The sequence below is a fragment of the Zophobas morio genome, unplaced genomic scaffold (assembly GCF_036711695.1).
Source record: "Zophobas morio isolate AGI-343-1 ecotype UQ-CSIRO unplaced genomic scaffold, CSIRO_AGI_Zmor_V1 ptg000004l, whole genome shotgun sequence".
NCBI classification, from domain to species: domain Eukaryota; kingdom Metazoa; phylum Arthropoda; class Insecta; order Coleoptera; family Tenebrionidae; genus Zophobas; species Zophobas morio.
The window spans coordinates 1,944,239-1,957,719 of record NW_026972109.1 but is presented as its reverse complement, the minus strand read 5'-3'; the positions used below and the strand labels follow the sequence as shown (position 1 = coordinate 1,957,719).

Sequence of the window (13,481 nt, the reverse complement as noted above, 5' to 3'; positions counted from 1 at the left end):
CCGTCTATGTTCACCTTAAATAATAACTTAAAAATAATAGCAACACTACAACAATGAAGAAGGTACCGTAGCAACCGTTTTGACACTGACAATTATTTTTATGTCAATGTTATTAAACGTTGTCTCTTTAAAGTTTGTTTGGCACAGATTTCTAATTTATAGACGAAATGTGTTGAAATGGCTTTGTTTTCAAATCTGGAATGCACCGATATCGTTTTAACGTACGGTGAAGCTCGGAGAAACGGCACTCGCGCCCAACGAATTTTTTCAGAAAATCTCCCAAATCGTCGTCTGCCAAATGTGCGCAGTTTTAAGAACGTTGCAGCATTTTCGAGAGTACGGATCTTTTAAACCTGGATCTCAGGATCGGGGTGAGTTACGTTGTAATAGAATTGCTAATATTGAAGAGGCTGTTTTGAAGAGTGGCGAAGTTCGACCGGGCACTAGCACGTATCACTGTCTAGTGTGATGTATCGGAGAGTAGTATTTGGAGGATACTCAGAGAACAAATGTACACCTTTCAGGACCAGAAAGTTCAGTTATTGAAACTAACAGACTTACCACGTAGGCAAGACTTTTGTGAGTGGGTTAATAGAAAAATAAACGAACAAGCAAATTTTGTATCTCTTATACCTTCAACTGATGAGCTCGGTTACACGAGGGAAGGTGTTCAACACCCACATTTGGGCCGATGAAATTCCGTACGCCATTAGGGAGCAATTTCTCTCTAAATGTTTGTCACATTGACAAGATTAGGAAAATACGTATCCTAGTAACTGTTTTTGACCATAAATTATTAATTATAATAATTATTGGTGTCCATGGGTGACTGAGGATCCATGGGCGGGTAACCTTAATTGGGGTATAACTTTAACAATTTTTAACTTGATAATTAAAAAGTTCTTGACAAAACTCTACTAAAAAAAGTTGTTGAGTTCAATGAGCTCTATAACTGATTAAAATTAATGTACTTATTTCTGAGACACCCTGTATATTACGTGCCTGTTTGGGTAGTTTCCATAGCAACTTAAATATCTGCTTTCCCAAAAAAAAATTCTTCTGAAAGTGATTCTTCATTATAGATCGTAGAAATAGTACATTATGGAACTAGTGGATGAAGTTGAATTTCAACGGCGAGAGTGATTTTTTCACACGAGCGAGTGCAACGAGCGAGTGCGAAAAAGAAACTCGAGCCGTTGAAATTTCTTCATCCGCGAGTTGCATATACTATTTTTTCTAAGAAATTAGGAAATAAATGTTTGTTTATGGTAGGTATTTTATTTTTGAAATACATTAACTGTAATAGAACAATTTGTGCAATTATCACCAATAATATTTACACTTTTATCGTAAGTAAAATATTATTTGAACTTGTATCTTTGTTTAAACTTAGTTGGCTGCTTCCTGTATCAATAACTGCACTTGTATCAGGGGTGGGATTTTGTTTCTCGATCGAAAGAAACTCGATAGCGATAAAATCTCGTTTGCTGATTGGTTGAGAGGCTGAGTTGGTGAGACATTTCTGTCACATTTCTCGATTCTTGCACGAAATCAACTCTTCATGGAGTGATATTTTCTCGATAGCTCTGAGTGAAGTGATAAATTTTGGAGACATAACCTCGGAATTTATGTCAAAATAGAAGTTCAAAAGCGTAATTCTGAGTTATAAGTTCTTAAAATTAAGGTAATTGTAAACTTTTGAGCATTTAATAAGCTTATATGCAAAAAATAAATGCAAACTTGCATTTGAAAGCTACGCAATGACATTTATCGCAAGTGATAATTTATCACTTCGATCGAGAAACAAAATCCCACCCCAGATTCGAAAATGCCGCATTGGCAGCATTCAAAATTTCTTCAGAAACTTCGTCAGTCTCACTCATGTTCATTGTTTTCACTTGTGTAAACTAGCAGTATTAAACGTCAAACACTAACGGGTCGTCCAGCCTAGGCGTCATGATTTTCGAAGCGCGCGAAGCGGACGGTGCGGTCGGTGCAGGCGATACGCGACACGTTTCGCTAGCTGCGAAACGCTCAGGCTGGACGACCCTTTAAAATCGTAGACGGCCGAGTATTTTTCCACTAGAGGGTGAAATGAAATTTCATCCACTGCCAGCGATGGGAAAATGACAAACTTCAACCTTAATGAGTAGAAAAAAGTATATGACACAACTCTGGTGGTAAGCTAATTACGAACTCATATTACATCACTCGCTCGCTACGCTCGCTCGTGTGTAAACTTCGTTCGTAATTAGCTTCTTACCACCCTCGATATGTAATATACTATTAATTGCTTCCTGGAACAAATTAAACGATGTAAAAAGAGTAATTATCAAGTTGCATATTAAATGAGTTGATAAAACACCCTCCATATTTTGTTTGTTAAAAATTGTTTGCATTTATTTTGTTTTTTTTTTTTTTTTAAGAATCTTGTCGTTGTAATTATATTTTAGTGCTGCAAACATTAAGTTTTTGTTCCATTGTATGCAAACATCGGGGTTTCGATTTACATAAGAATTTAATTTGTAAGAAATCTGGGTGCACAATTTTTTTAATGCGTTTCAAAGACTTGATAAAGTCGCCTAGTTGGCCATGAAGTTTATTTTTAAAATAATTATGTTGGGATTGCAGCTATTTGACAGTTATTTGACCATAACTGTCAGACCAGAGAACATAGAGAAGCGCCGTAGTTTAAGTTAAATGAGTTTTTCGATTTTACAATTTCACAATTTTTCAGTTTTTCTCTTCAATTTTACGATTTTTAAATATTTCGATTTTTCAATTTTTGACTTTTATAAACTCTATTTGTCGATTTTTCAATTGATTGATTTTTCAGGTTTTTTGGGTTTCAATTTTTCTATTTTTTCAGGTTTCAATTTTTCAACTTCACTTTTTTTATTTTTCGATTTCTCAATTTTTCAATTTTTTAATTCCTCAGTTTTTGTTTTCGAATTTTTCATATGTTTTGATTTCTTAATCTATCGATTTTTCTACTTCCCGGTTTTAGATTTTCTCTTTTTCAATTGTGTGTAATCGAAAAACTACAAATTCGAAAAATTTCAAATTAAAAATTGAAACAGAATTGGAAAATCGAAAAATTAAAAAATTCCAAAGTTGAAAAATCGAACAAATGAAAAATCAAAACAGTGCAAATCTGAGAAACTGAAAAATCCGAACACTGAAAAATCAAAAATTGGAAAATCGAAAAACTACAATGGAAATATATATGTACTGAAAAATCTAAATATTGGGAAGTCGAAAAATTGGAACACTGAAACATCAAAAAAGTGAAAAACTGGAAAATCGAAAAATTGAAAAATCCAAAAATTCAAGTAGAAAATCGAAAAATTGCAAACCAAAAAACTGTAAATTTGAAAAATTTCAAAATAAAAATTAAAAAATTAATAATCGAAAAACTGAAAAATTCAAAAATTAAAAATCGGAAAATTGAAAAGTCGAAGTATTGAAAGATTCATAATCGAAAAATTGCAAATCGACAAACTAAAGAAACGAAAAATCTGACAATTAAAGAACTCAAGTTGAAAAACCGGATAACTGAAAATCGAAAATTCTAACAAATGTACAAATGGAAAAACTACAAGTTCGAAAAAGTTCAAATTAAAAAAAAAAACGAAATGGAAAATCGAAAAATTAAAAAGTTGAAAAAGCGAAACATTGCAAAGTTGAGAAGCTGAAGAATCGGAACAGTGAAAAACCAAAAAATGGAAAATCGAAAAACTATAATCGAAATAGTGAAAAATCTAAACCCCGGAAAATCATAAAATTGTAACACCGAAACTTCGAAAAATTGAAAATCTGAAGAATCCCGGTTTTAGATGTTCTGTTTTTCAATTGTCGTTTTTTCAATTTTTCGATTTTTAAATTTTCGATTTTTCGATTTCTCGATTTTTCATTTCAGTTCTTCGATGTTTCCGTTTTTAATGTTTTCGAATTTTTCAAATGTTTTGATTTCTTAATCTATCGATTTTTCGACTTCCTGGTTTTAGATTTTCTGTTTTTCAATTGTGGTTCTTTCAAATTTTCGATTTTTCAATTTTTCAAATTTGGTATTTATAAACTGTCAAATTTTTGATTTTACAATTAATCGATGTTTTGATTTTCCCATTTCTTGACTTTCGAGGGTTTCGATATTCCTGTTCTTCAATTCTTTATTTTTCGATTTTTCATTTTTTAGTTTTTTTGAGGTTTCGATTTTCCGACTTCATTTTTTGGATTTTTCAATTGCTCAGTTTTTCGACTTTTTAGGTTCTCAGTTTTCGGATTTTTCAGGTTATTAGATTCTCAGTTTATCTTTTATTTTTCAGTTTTTCGATATTTCGGTTTGGGATTTTTCAATATTTCGATTCTTCGACTTTTCGATTTTTGACTCCTGGATTTTTCGATGTGTCGATTATTTTACTTTTTAGATTTTTCAATTTTTCGATTTTAAATTTTAGATTTTTTAATTTTAAAAATTTTAGATTTGTCGATTTCTCGAATTTTCAGTTCAGTTCTTCGATATTTGAATTTTTCAAATGTTTCGATTTCTTAATCTTTTGATTTTTCGACTTCCCGGTTTTAGATTTTCTGTTTTTCAATTGTCATTTTGTCAAATTTTCGATTTTTTAATTTTTCAAATTTGACTTTCATAAACTCGCAATTTTTCGATTTTTCAATTAATCGATTTTTTGAGTTTCCCATTTCTTGACCTTCGAGTGTTTCGATTTTCCTGTTCTTCAATTCTGTAATTTTTTTGATTTTTCAGGTTTTTGATTTTTCGATTTCTCAATTTTTCGATTCTTTTGGATATTCCAGTTTTGGGATTTTTTAGTTTTTCTTTCATTTTTCAGTTTTTCGATATTTCAGTTTTGGGATATTTCAATATTTCTGTTCCTCGACATTTCCATTTTTGACTTCTGGATTTTTCGATATTTCGACTTCACTTTTTTTATTTTTCGATTCCCAATTTTTCGATTCTTTGGGTTCTCAGTTTTTGGATATTTCAGTTTTGGGATTTTTCAGTTTTTCAATATTTCAGTTTTGGGATTTTTCAATATTTCTATTCTTCGACTTTTCCATTTTAAATTTCTCAATTTTTTGGTATTTAGATTTTTCAATATTTAAAATTTTAGATTTTTCGATTTCTCCATTTTTCATTTCAGCTCTTCCATATTTCAGTTTTTCAAATGTTTCGATTTTTCGGCTTTCCAGTTTTAGATTTTCTGTTTTTCAACTGTCGTTTTTTCAAATTTTCGATTTTTCAATTTTTCAAATTTGGCATTTATAAACTGTCAATTTTTCGATTTTACAATTAATCGATGTTTTGATTTTCCCATTTCTTGACTTTCGAGGGTTTCGATATTCCTGTTCTTCAATTCTTTAATTTTTGAATTTTTCATTTTTAGTTTTTTTGAGGTTTCGATTTTTCGACTTCACTTTTTGGATTTTTCAATTGCTCAATTTTTCGACGTTTTAGGTTCTGAGTTTTTGGATATTTCAGTTTTCGGATTTTTCAGGTTATTAGATTCTCAGTTTATCTTTCATTTTTCAGTTTTTCGATATCTCAGTTTTGGGATTTTTTAATATCTCGATGTGACTTTTCGATTTTTGACTCCTGGATTTTTCAATTTTCGATTTTAAATTTTAGAGATTTTAATTTTTAAAATTTTAGATTTGTCGATTGCTCAATTTTTCAGTTCAGTTCTTCGATATTTGAATTTTTCAAGTTTTCGAATTTTTCAAATGTTTCGATTTCTTAATCTTTTGATTTTTCGACTTCCCGGTTTTAGATTTCCTGTTTTTCAATTGTCATTTTGTCATATTTTGGATATTTTAATTTTTCAAATTTGACTTTCATAAACTCTATTTTTCGATTTTTCAATTAATCGATGTTTTGATTTTCCCATTTGTTGACCTTCGAGTGTTTCGATTTTCCTGTTTTTCAATTCTTTAATTTTTTGATTTTTCGGGTTTTCGATTTTTCAATTTTTCGATTTGTTTAAGGTTTCGATATTTCGACTTCACTTTTTTGATTTTTCAATTTCTCAAATTTTTGATTCTTTAGGTTCTCAGTTTTTGGATATTTCAGTTTTTGGATTTTTCAATATTTCTGTTCTTCGACTCTCCATTTTTGACTTCTGGATTTTTCTGTGTTGACTTTTCACTTTTTCGATTTTTAAATTTTAGATTTCTCAATTTTTTGGTATTTTAATTTTTCAATATTTAAAATTTTAGATTTTTCGATTTCCCGACTTTTCATGTCGTGTTTTAAAATTTTCGATTTTTCAATTTTTCAAATTTGGCATTTATAAACTGTCAATTTCCTCGAAATCGAAAATTTAAAACATTGAAAAGTTCAAATATGGGAAAATTGTACAATGGAGAAAGAGAAATCGAAACATAAAAAATAAAAAAAATAAAAATTGGAAAATCTAAAATTTAAAAATCGAGAAATTGAACAATCGGTTAATTTAAAAATTGAAACATCGAAAATTTGGAAAATCGAAAATTTAAAAATTCCGAAAATTCCGAAAAGTTGAAATATAGAAAAACTGGAAATTCAAAAAATCGAAAAAACCTAGTATTTTAAAAATTAAGAAGTTAAAATTGAGACATCGAAAAATTGAAAAACCACAAAATTGAACGAAATATCCAAAAGTTAGGAAATTAAAAAATTGAGAAACAGAAAAGTCAAAAAAGTCGAAAAATCGCAAACTTAAAAAATCGAAAAATTGAAGAACTGAAGAACTGAAAAATCGAAACTTTGGGAAGTGGAGAAATGGGAATATAAAAAAATAGATTAATTGAGAAATCCGAAAACTGTAAATTCAGAAACGTCAAAATTTGAAAAATAAAAAAATATTCAAAAACTGAAAAATCGAAAGATCGAAAATTTAAAACATTGAAAAGTTAAAATATCGTAAAATTGAAAATAGAGAAATCCAAACATAAAAAAATCAAACAAATAAAAGTTCGGAAATCTAAAATTTAAAAATCGAAAAACTGAAAAATCAACGAATCGAGAAGTCGAAATTTGGATTTTTCGATATTTTGATTGTCAATTTCTCAATTTATTTATTTATTTATTTATTTAAAAAGTTATTTATAAATTGTTCAATTTTTAACTTTTCGATTTTTCGATTTTGGCCTATTTCGGTTTCTCAATTGTTCGACTTTTCGACTCCACGATTTCTTGATCTTTTGATTTTTCGATTTCTCGGTTTTTCGATTTTTCAGTTATCCGATTTTTTAAATTTGGATGTTTCGATTTCTCGATTTTTCGTTATTCGGTGTTTAAATTTTAGATTTTTGAATTTTACATTTTTTCGATATTTCGATTTTTCAATGTTTCAATTTTACGATTTTTTAAGGTTTCGATTTTTCGATTATTAAATTTCTCGAATTTTCGATTATTTTAATTTTTCATTTTTTTTCTCACTGTTAATTATTGTACTATTTAAATTTGGCGCTTGTCTTTGGCGGTTGAGGAATCCAATGTCAGTAATGGTGGTTTTGCAAAATCAGCCTGTATGTCGCATCTATATTAATCTATGGTCAAACCATCAAAAAACGCGTTAAAAAAAATCAAAATTGATAATTCAAGACAGGTGATGATTTGTCGCTGTTTGACATTTAATTTTCACTATTTTCGTGTTTTTAGGCAGTATTTCAATTCTTTGTTGTTAGTAGCGATACCAAAAGTCCTCTAGTAGGCCATGCAATTTATTTTTAAAATAATGATGTTGGCATTACACCTAGTTGACACTTTAATTGACAGTTATAAATGTTTAAAGATTTTGCGATTTTTGTGAGTAATCCGTATTTGTTTATTCCAGGCTCTGTCGGCCGTACTTTTAGTCTATAATCGTAAATATGGCCTCTGCACGTCCGGATTGCAGTTCTTATTTTGGCTATTAACGGCGGTATGTGGAGCCGTCCAATTCAGAACCGAAGTCAGAGGTTCCAAAGAAGATCTACCAGAGTCTCAATATGCGTACATCAGTTACTTAATTTATTACCCCGTCGTCCTAATCATGTTGTTTTTAAATTGTTTCGCGGATCGACCTCCAAGACATAGCGAGTACCCGAAATTGCAGCACCCATGCCCCGAAGAAAACAGCAGTTTCCTCTCTCGCTTATTGTTCTCGTGGTTCGACCCCCTTGCGTGGCGCGGCTTCAGACGCCCGCTGGTAGACTCGGACCTATGGGACATGAAACACGAAGACTCGGCGCGAGAAGTGGTCCCCATGTTCGAGAAACACTGGCGAAAAGTTCTCCAAAAAAGCGAAAGGTAACACTAACAAAATAAAATTGCTTCAGCTTCAATATAACACGCGCCGCTTGTTGTCGTACCTAACACAAACTCACCTTTGTTGTAGAGTCAGTTTTCCGCTGTTGTGCTTGTTTAACCCGTACTTCGTCCTCAGTAGTGTTTTTTTACAGAAATTCTCCCACACATCAAACGCGCGCTTCGTATAAATTAGACTCAGCACGTGTGGATATTGTCGACAGCTCGACCAAAAAGAAACAAGCGTCGATCCTCCCGGCTCTGGTCAAAGCGTTCGGACCCACGTTCGTATTTGGTGCCTTACTAAAGTTAATTCAAGATTTGCTCACTTTCGTGAGCCCGCAGATACTAAAGTAAGTCAGGTTGGATTTTTGTGACACTAAATCAACTGTTTTTGTGTTTAGTTTGCTTATACAGTTCGTCAAAAATAGCGAAGAGCAATGGAAAGGGTTTTTCTACGCTGGTTTGCTTTTTGTCACCGCCACCATCCAAACTATCGTTTTGTCCCAGTACTTTAATCGGATGTTCGTCGTGGGAATGCGGATACGTACAGCTTTGGTTTCCGCGATTTATAAGAAGTCGCTGAAAGTTTCGAATAAAGCGCGCAAAGAAAGCACAGTCGGAGAAATAGTCAATTTGATGTCAGTCGACGCACAAAAATTCATTGATCTCACGGCCTATATTAATATGATCTGGTCGGCACCTCTGCAGATTATTCTATCGTTGTACTTCCTGTGGGATATTCTAGGACCGTCGGTTTTGGCCGGTTTGGCCGTCATGATTATTTTGATTCCTATCAACGGGTACATAGCCAATAAAGTCAAAGTTTTACAAATCAAGCAAATGAAGAATAAGGATGAACGCGTGAAGTTGATGAATGAAGTACTTAGCGGAATTAAAGTACTTAAGTTGTATGCGTGGGAGCCGAGTTTTGAGAAGCAGATTTTGAAGATTAGGGGGAAGGAAATACAAGTGCTTAAAGAAGCGGCTTATATGAACGCAGGCACGTCGTTTATTTGGTCATGCGCACCGTTCCTGGTGAGTATATCGTATTTTTAAAAAATGGTTCAGTATTTACGCGAAAATCGACACAATTGGCAATGAAAAATATACTACAGTTTCAATAAAAAAAAAAAATAATTTCGTGTTTAACTATATTTTTTACAGCTGTTTATTTTTAAATTATGTATTTATTTTGATTTTCGTTTTTGTAATACTTTACATGTGTAGGTGTGTTTAGTCACCTTCGCAGTTTACGTCTACAGCAGCGCCGAGAACATATTGACACCCGAAGTGGCATTTGTTTCACTCTCTTTGTTTAGCATAATGCGACTGCCAATGTCATTACTACCCATGTTGATAGTGTACTGTGTTGAGGTACTTGATTACATTGATTACAATAAAAACAATAACACATTTCATCGCGTTTTAACATGGAGGTGTACTGAAACCATAGCACTTGAATTTTAACGGATGTGGTTTAAGCCTATTCTACTATTTGTTTCATCTGCATGCTCTAGGTATCACTAGTCTCTTTCGGTACATATGTCCTGGTGGACGAGAATAACGTTCTTGATGCGAGTAAGGCCTTTGTATCTGTTTCTCTCTTCAATATACTAAGGTTTCCGCTGAGCATGTTGCCAATGATGATTTCAAACCTGGTCCAAGTAAGCTATAAACATATCGTATTCGTAGAAGTTCGCACGATCGACTTAAACCATTCAGATTGTTCACAAATCTGGACCTTAAGGGGACTCGCTAGACGAGGTATAATATTTTTTTGGTTTTTTGTATGAAAAAATGACATTAATATAGATGAATCATACATCAAACTGCAGCTTTTTTCATATTCTAGAGCGCAGAGAACAGTTCAATCAACTAAAAAAATATGGCTCAGAAATATCGTAAAAAAAGCACCATTGTATGTTTTCTTTTCAAGTTTTTTGAGTCATAACCATCATAGAATCGCTTGAAAATTCGCACATGGATAAAACATCATTTTTTACAGGCCGCAGAGTCATTAAATGTTAGTTAGTCGTACAATTTGTTTAAATAATAATGTGTTTATTAAAATCAAAATATACCACAAATTAATGCAAAATACGTCGAATAATTTTAACAGGAATATCAGAGGAAAATTAATGATCTATTGGTTAGCAGAGTTTTTAATAAAAACTAACAATTATTGAAAAAAATGGTTATCAATTCGACAGATTTTGAGCCGTTAGTTAAGTACTTTGCCGATAGGAGCGCCACTAAAATTTATGATTACTAAAAATTCATTGTAATATTATTGTTAATATATATTTTGCTTTGTTAATTAATAAAACTAATAAATATATTTATAATAATAATAAAAAATATATAAAATACAGCTTTTGTTTAACACGTATAAGTAGCTAAGTGTATCTACTACTTATCCCAGAAAGGAGGTGTTTTAAAAAAGCCCTACGCCCAGTAACTTCTCCCTTCATTGTTTACTCGAAAAAAGTGCTCGTATATGTTTTCATTTGCCGAGAGATCATTTTCAAAATATATTTATAATAAAAATATGCAAGTCTTGGTGATGAAAAATGTACTCCTAATAAATTATTAAAGTACATAAAAAAATAGAAACAAATTTTATTTATTTTAAAAAAATCTCTCGCAAAGGCAGGTTCCTCTTTCTTCTTAAACCAATTATTTCGGGCAATAATGCGTCAAAGTAAAATCTGCCAAGTTTATCTGCCATCTTTTTATATATTTCTTCGTTTTTTTCCTATATTAATTCCTTTGGGTGGCCACACAACAAAATGAACTTGTGAAATACCCGTAACAAGCATTTGTCCCTGGACTTGAAAGTAGTAAACATGATTTTTTTTAGTTTCAATTCTCTGTCAGTCAATGTACAAAATTTGATTATTTTTTTTCTTACCGCTTCTTCGGGAGACAAATCTTGCGATTTTGAAGGGCATTTAATTTCGACTAATGCACTCCTGTCCTCTAGAACCCTGTCTGGACTAGCAGCCAAGTAAGGCAATTGTTTTGAAATAAACAAGTTTTTATATTTTTATTTATTTCAAAACACTTGACAGCTTTTTCCTCACTTTGTTGTCCATAGTATGTATGGCTATTACCTCTAAATGTACTATACAACAGAGACTCCACAGTTTTGGCTGTTGCTGTAGTCGGTCTAAGTTTGTAAATACATCCAAAATTTGAAGCCGTAACCCTAATTTCTCTTTCTTTTGCCCAGATGTGCCTGTTGCCTAGTGTCTATTTCAATTTGGTCTAAATTCAAAGATAATTTTTTCAAAAAAAAAACCTCTTTGGCTGTCATAAATGTTTCTACATCCATGTCAGGATTATCTAAAAAATATTTAAACCATAATCGTACATTTTTTTACGACATATTTTTTTGTTATTAAACCAGGACCGTTTAAATCACAATATATTTACTTATCCCCTCTAAAAAATTGATGACGTCACCCCAAAATTGTGCTGAATAAATACTATCTAAATTGTATAAAATATGATGAATCTATTCTTGTGATTTACCATTCCATTCATGTTTTTTTAATTTGCATATACAGGATGACCCCAAAAATTAATTAATGCGTAAATTTATTTTATTGATTTTCCCATTTCTTCATTTCTCAATTTTTCAATGTTTCAGTTTTGGATTTTTTCACTGTTTCGATTCTTTAATTTTCCTTCCATTTTTAGGTTTTTCAATATTTCAGCTTTGGAATTTTGCAATATTTCGCTTCTTCAATTTTTCAATTGTGTTTTCTCGGTTTTTAAATTTTTCGATATTTTAATTTTTCAGTTTTTAAAGTTTTAGGTTTTTAGATTTCTCACTATCTCGACTTTTCGATTTTTCAGTTCCATGATTTTTCAATTTGTCGAATTTTTAAATTTTAGATTTTTTGTTTTCTTTGATGTATTGAGTTCTCGATCATTCGATTTTCTGAGTTTTCAGGCTTCGATTTTTTTTGTTGTTCAATTCTTGGATTTTGAAAATTTTTGTTTTTTAAATTTTCCTATTTATCAACTTACTGGGATTTCAATGTTTTGATTTTTTGATTGTTCAATTTCTCGATTTTTTGAATTTTTAGTTTTTGATACGATTTTTTTTTCAAAAATTTTCAGTTTTTCAATTTATTAACTTTACGGTACTTCAGTTTGCCCGATTTCCATTTCTCAATTTTTCGACATATTACTGTTGGGATTTTTCAATTTATCGATTCTTCGATTTCTCGATTCTTCATATTTTCGGTTTCCCAAATTTCTTCATTTTTCGATTTCTCAATTTTCCGATGTTTCAGTGTTACGATTTTTAATTTTTTTTATTTTTTACTTTTCAATTTTTGACGTTTCTAAATTTTTCGATTTCTCAATTTTTCGATTAACTGATTTTTTGATTTTCCCATTTCTCTATTTCTCGATTTTTCAATTCTTTCTTCAATTGTGATTTTTCAATTTTTCCATTTCTGAATTTTTCAATGTTTCAGTTTTGAATTTTTTCACTTTTTCGATTTTTCAATTTTCCTTCCATTTTTCAGTTTTTCAGTATTTCAGTTCTGGGATTTTGCAGTGTTTCGGTTCTTCAATTTTTCCATTTTTGATGTTTCGATTTCTCGGTTTTTCAATTTTTCGATAGGTATTTTAATTTTTCAATTTTTAAGTTCTACATTTCCCGTTAATTTTTTTTGTTTTCCTTGATGTTTTGATTTCTCGATTATTCGATTTTTCAAGTTCTCGGTTTAGATTTTTTGGTGTTCCAATTCTTGGATTTTTACATTGTTTAATTTTTAGATTTTTCAATTTTTCGGTTTACCGATTTTTTTTTCATTTAAAATGTTTCAATTTTTCAATTATTAACTTTTCGATTTTTCAATTTTGGTCTAATTTGATTTCTTAATTTTTTGATTTTTTGACTCCTCTACTGTTGATGTTTTCATTTCTCGATGTTTCAGTTTTTGAACATTCCGATGGTTCGATTTTTCGACTTTTTGGCTTTTCGAGTGTTCATTTTTGTGATTTTTCAATTTTAGTTTTTTGTTTTTTTGATTTTTTGGTGTTTCGATTTCCCAATTCTTCAATTTTTCGATATTTTAATTTTTCAGTTTTTCGAATTTTTAAATTTTCGATTTTTCTTTTTGTTTTATTTCTCAATTTTTGGATTTTTTAAATTTTACATTTTTCGATTTTA

General features: G+C 30.7%; 1 protein-coding gene across 7 annotated transcripts in view; it reads left to right on the top strand.

The window, feature by feature from the left end:
- LOC135136915 (multidrug resistance-associated protein 1) overlaps positions 1-13,481 on the top strand; it is a 37,159-nt gene that overhangs the window by 3,131 nt on the left and 20,547 nt on the right. For 5 of the 7 annotated variants that reach the window (XM_064066424.1, XM_064066432.1, XM_064066446.1 and 2 more), the window contains exons 4-7: positions 7,836-8,290; positions 8,443-8,640; positions 8,692-9,325; positions 9,808-9,954. In XM_064066424.1, coding sequence (XP_063922494.1) covers positions 7,836-8,290; positions 8,443-8,640; positions 8,692-9,325; positions 9,808-9,954 — 1,434 coding nt within the window. Of the gene's footprint in view, positions 1-7,835; positions 8,291-8,442; positions 8,641-8,691; positions 9,326-9,517; positions 9,665-9,807; positions 9,955-13,481 lie in introns of all 7 variants that reach the window. The other 2 variants (XM_064066439.1, XM_064066406.1) reach the window with 2 other exon arrangements.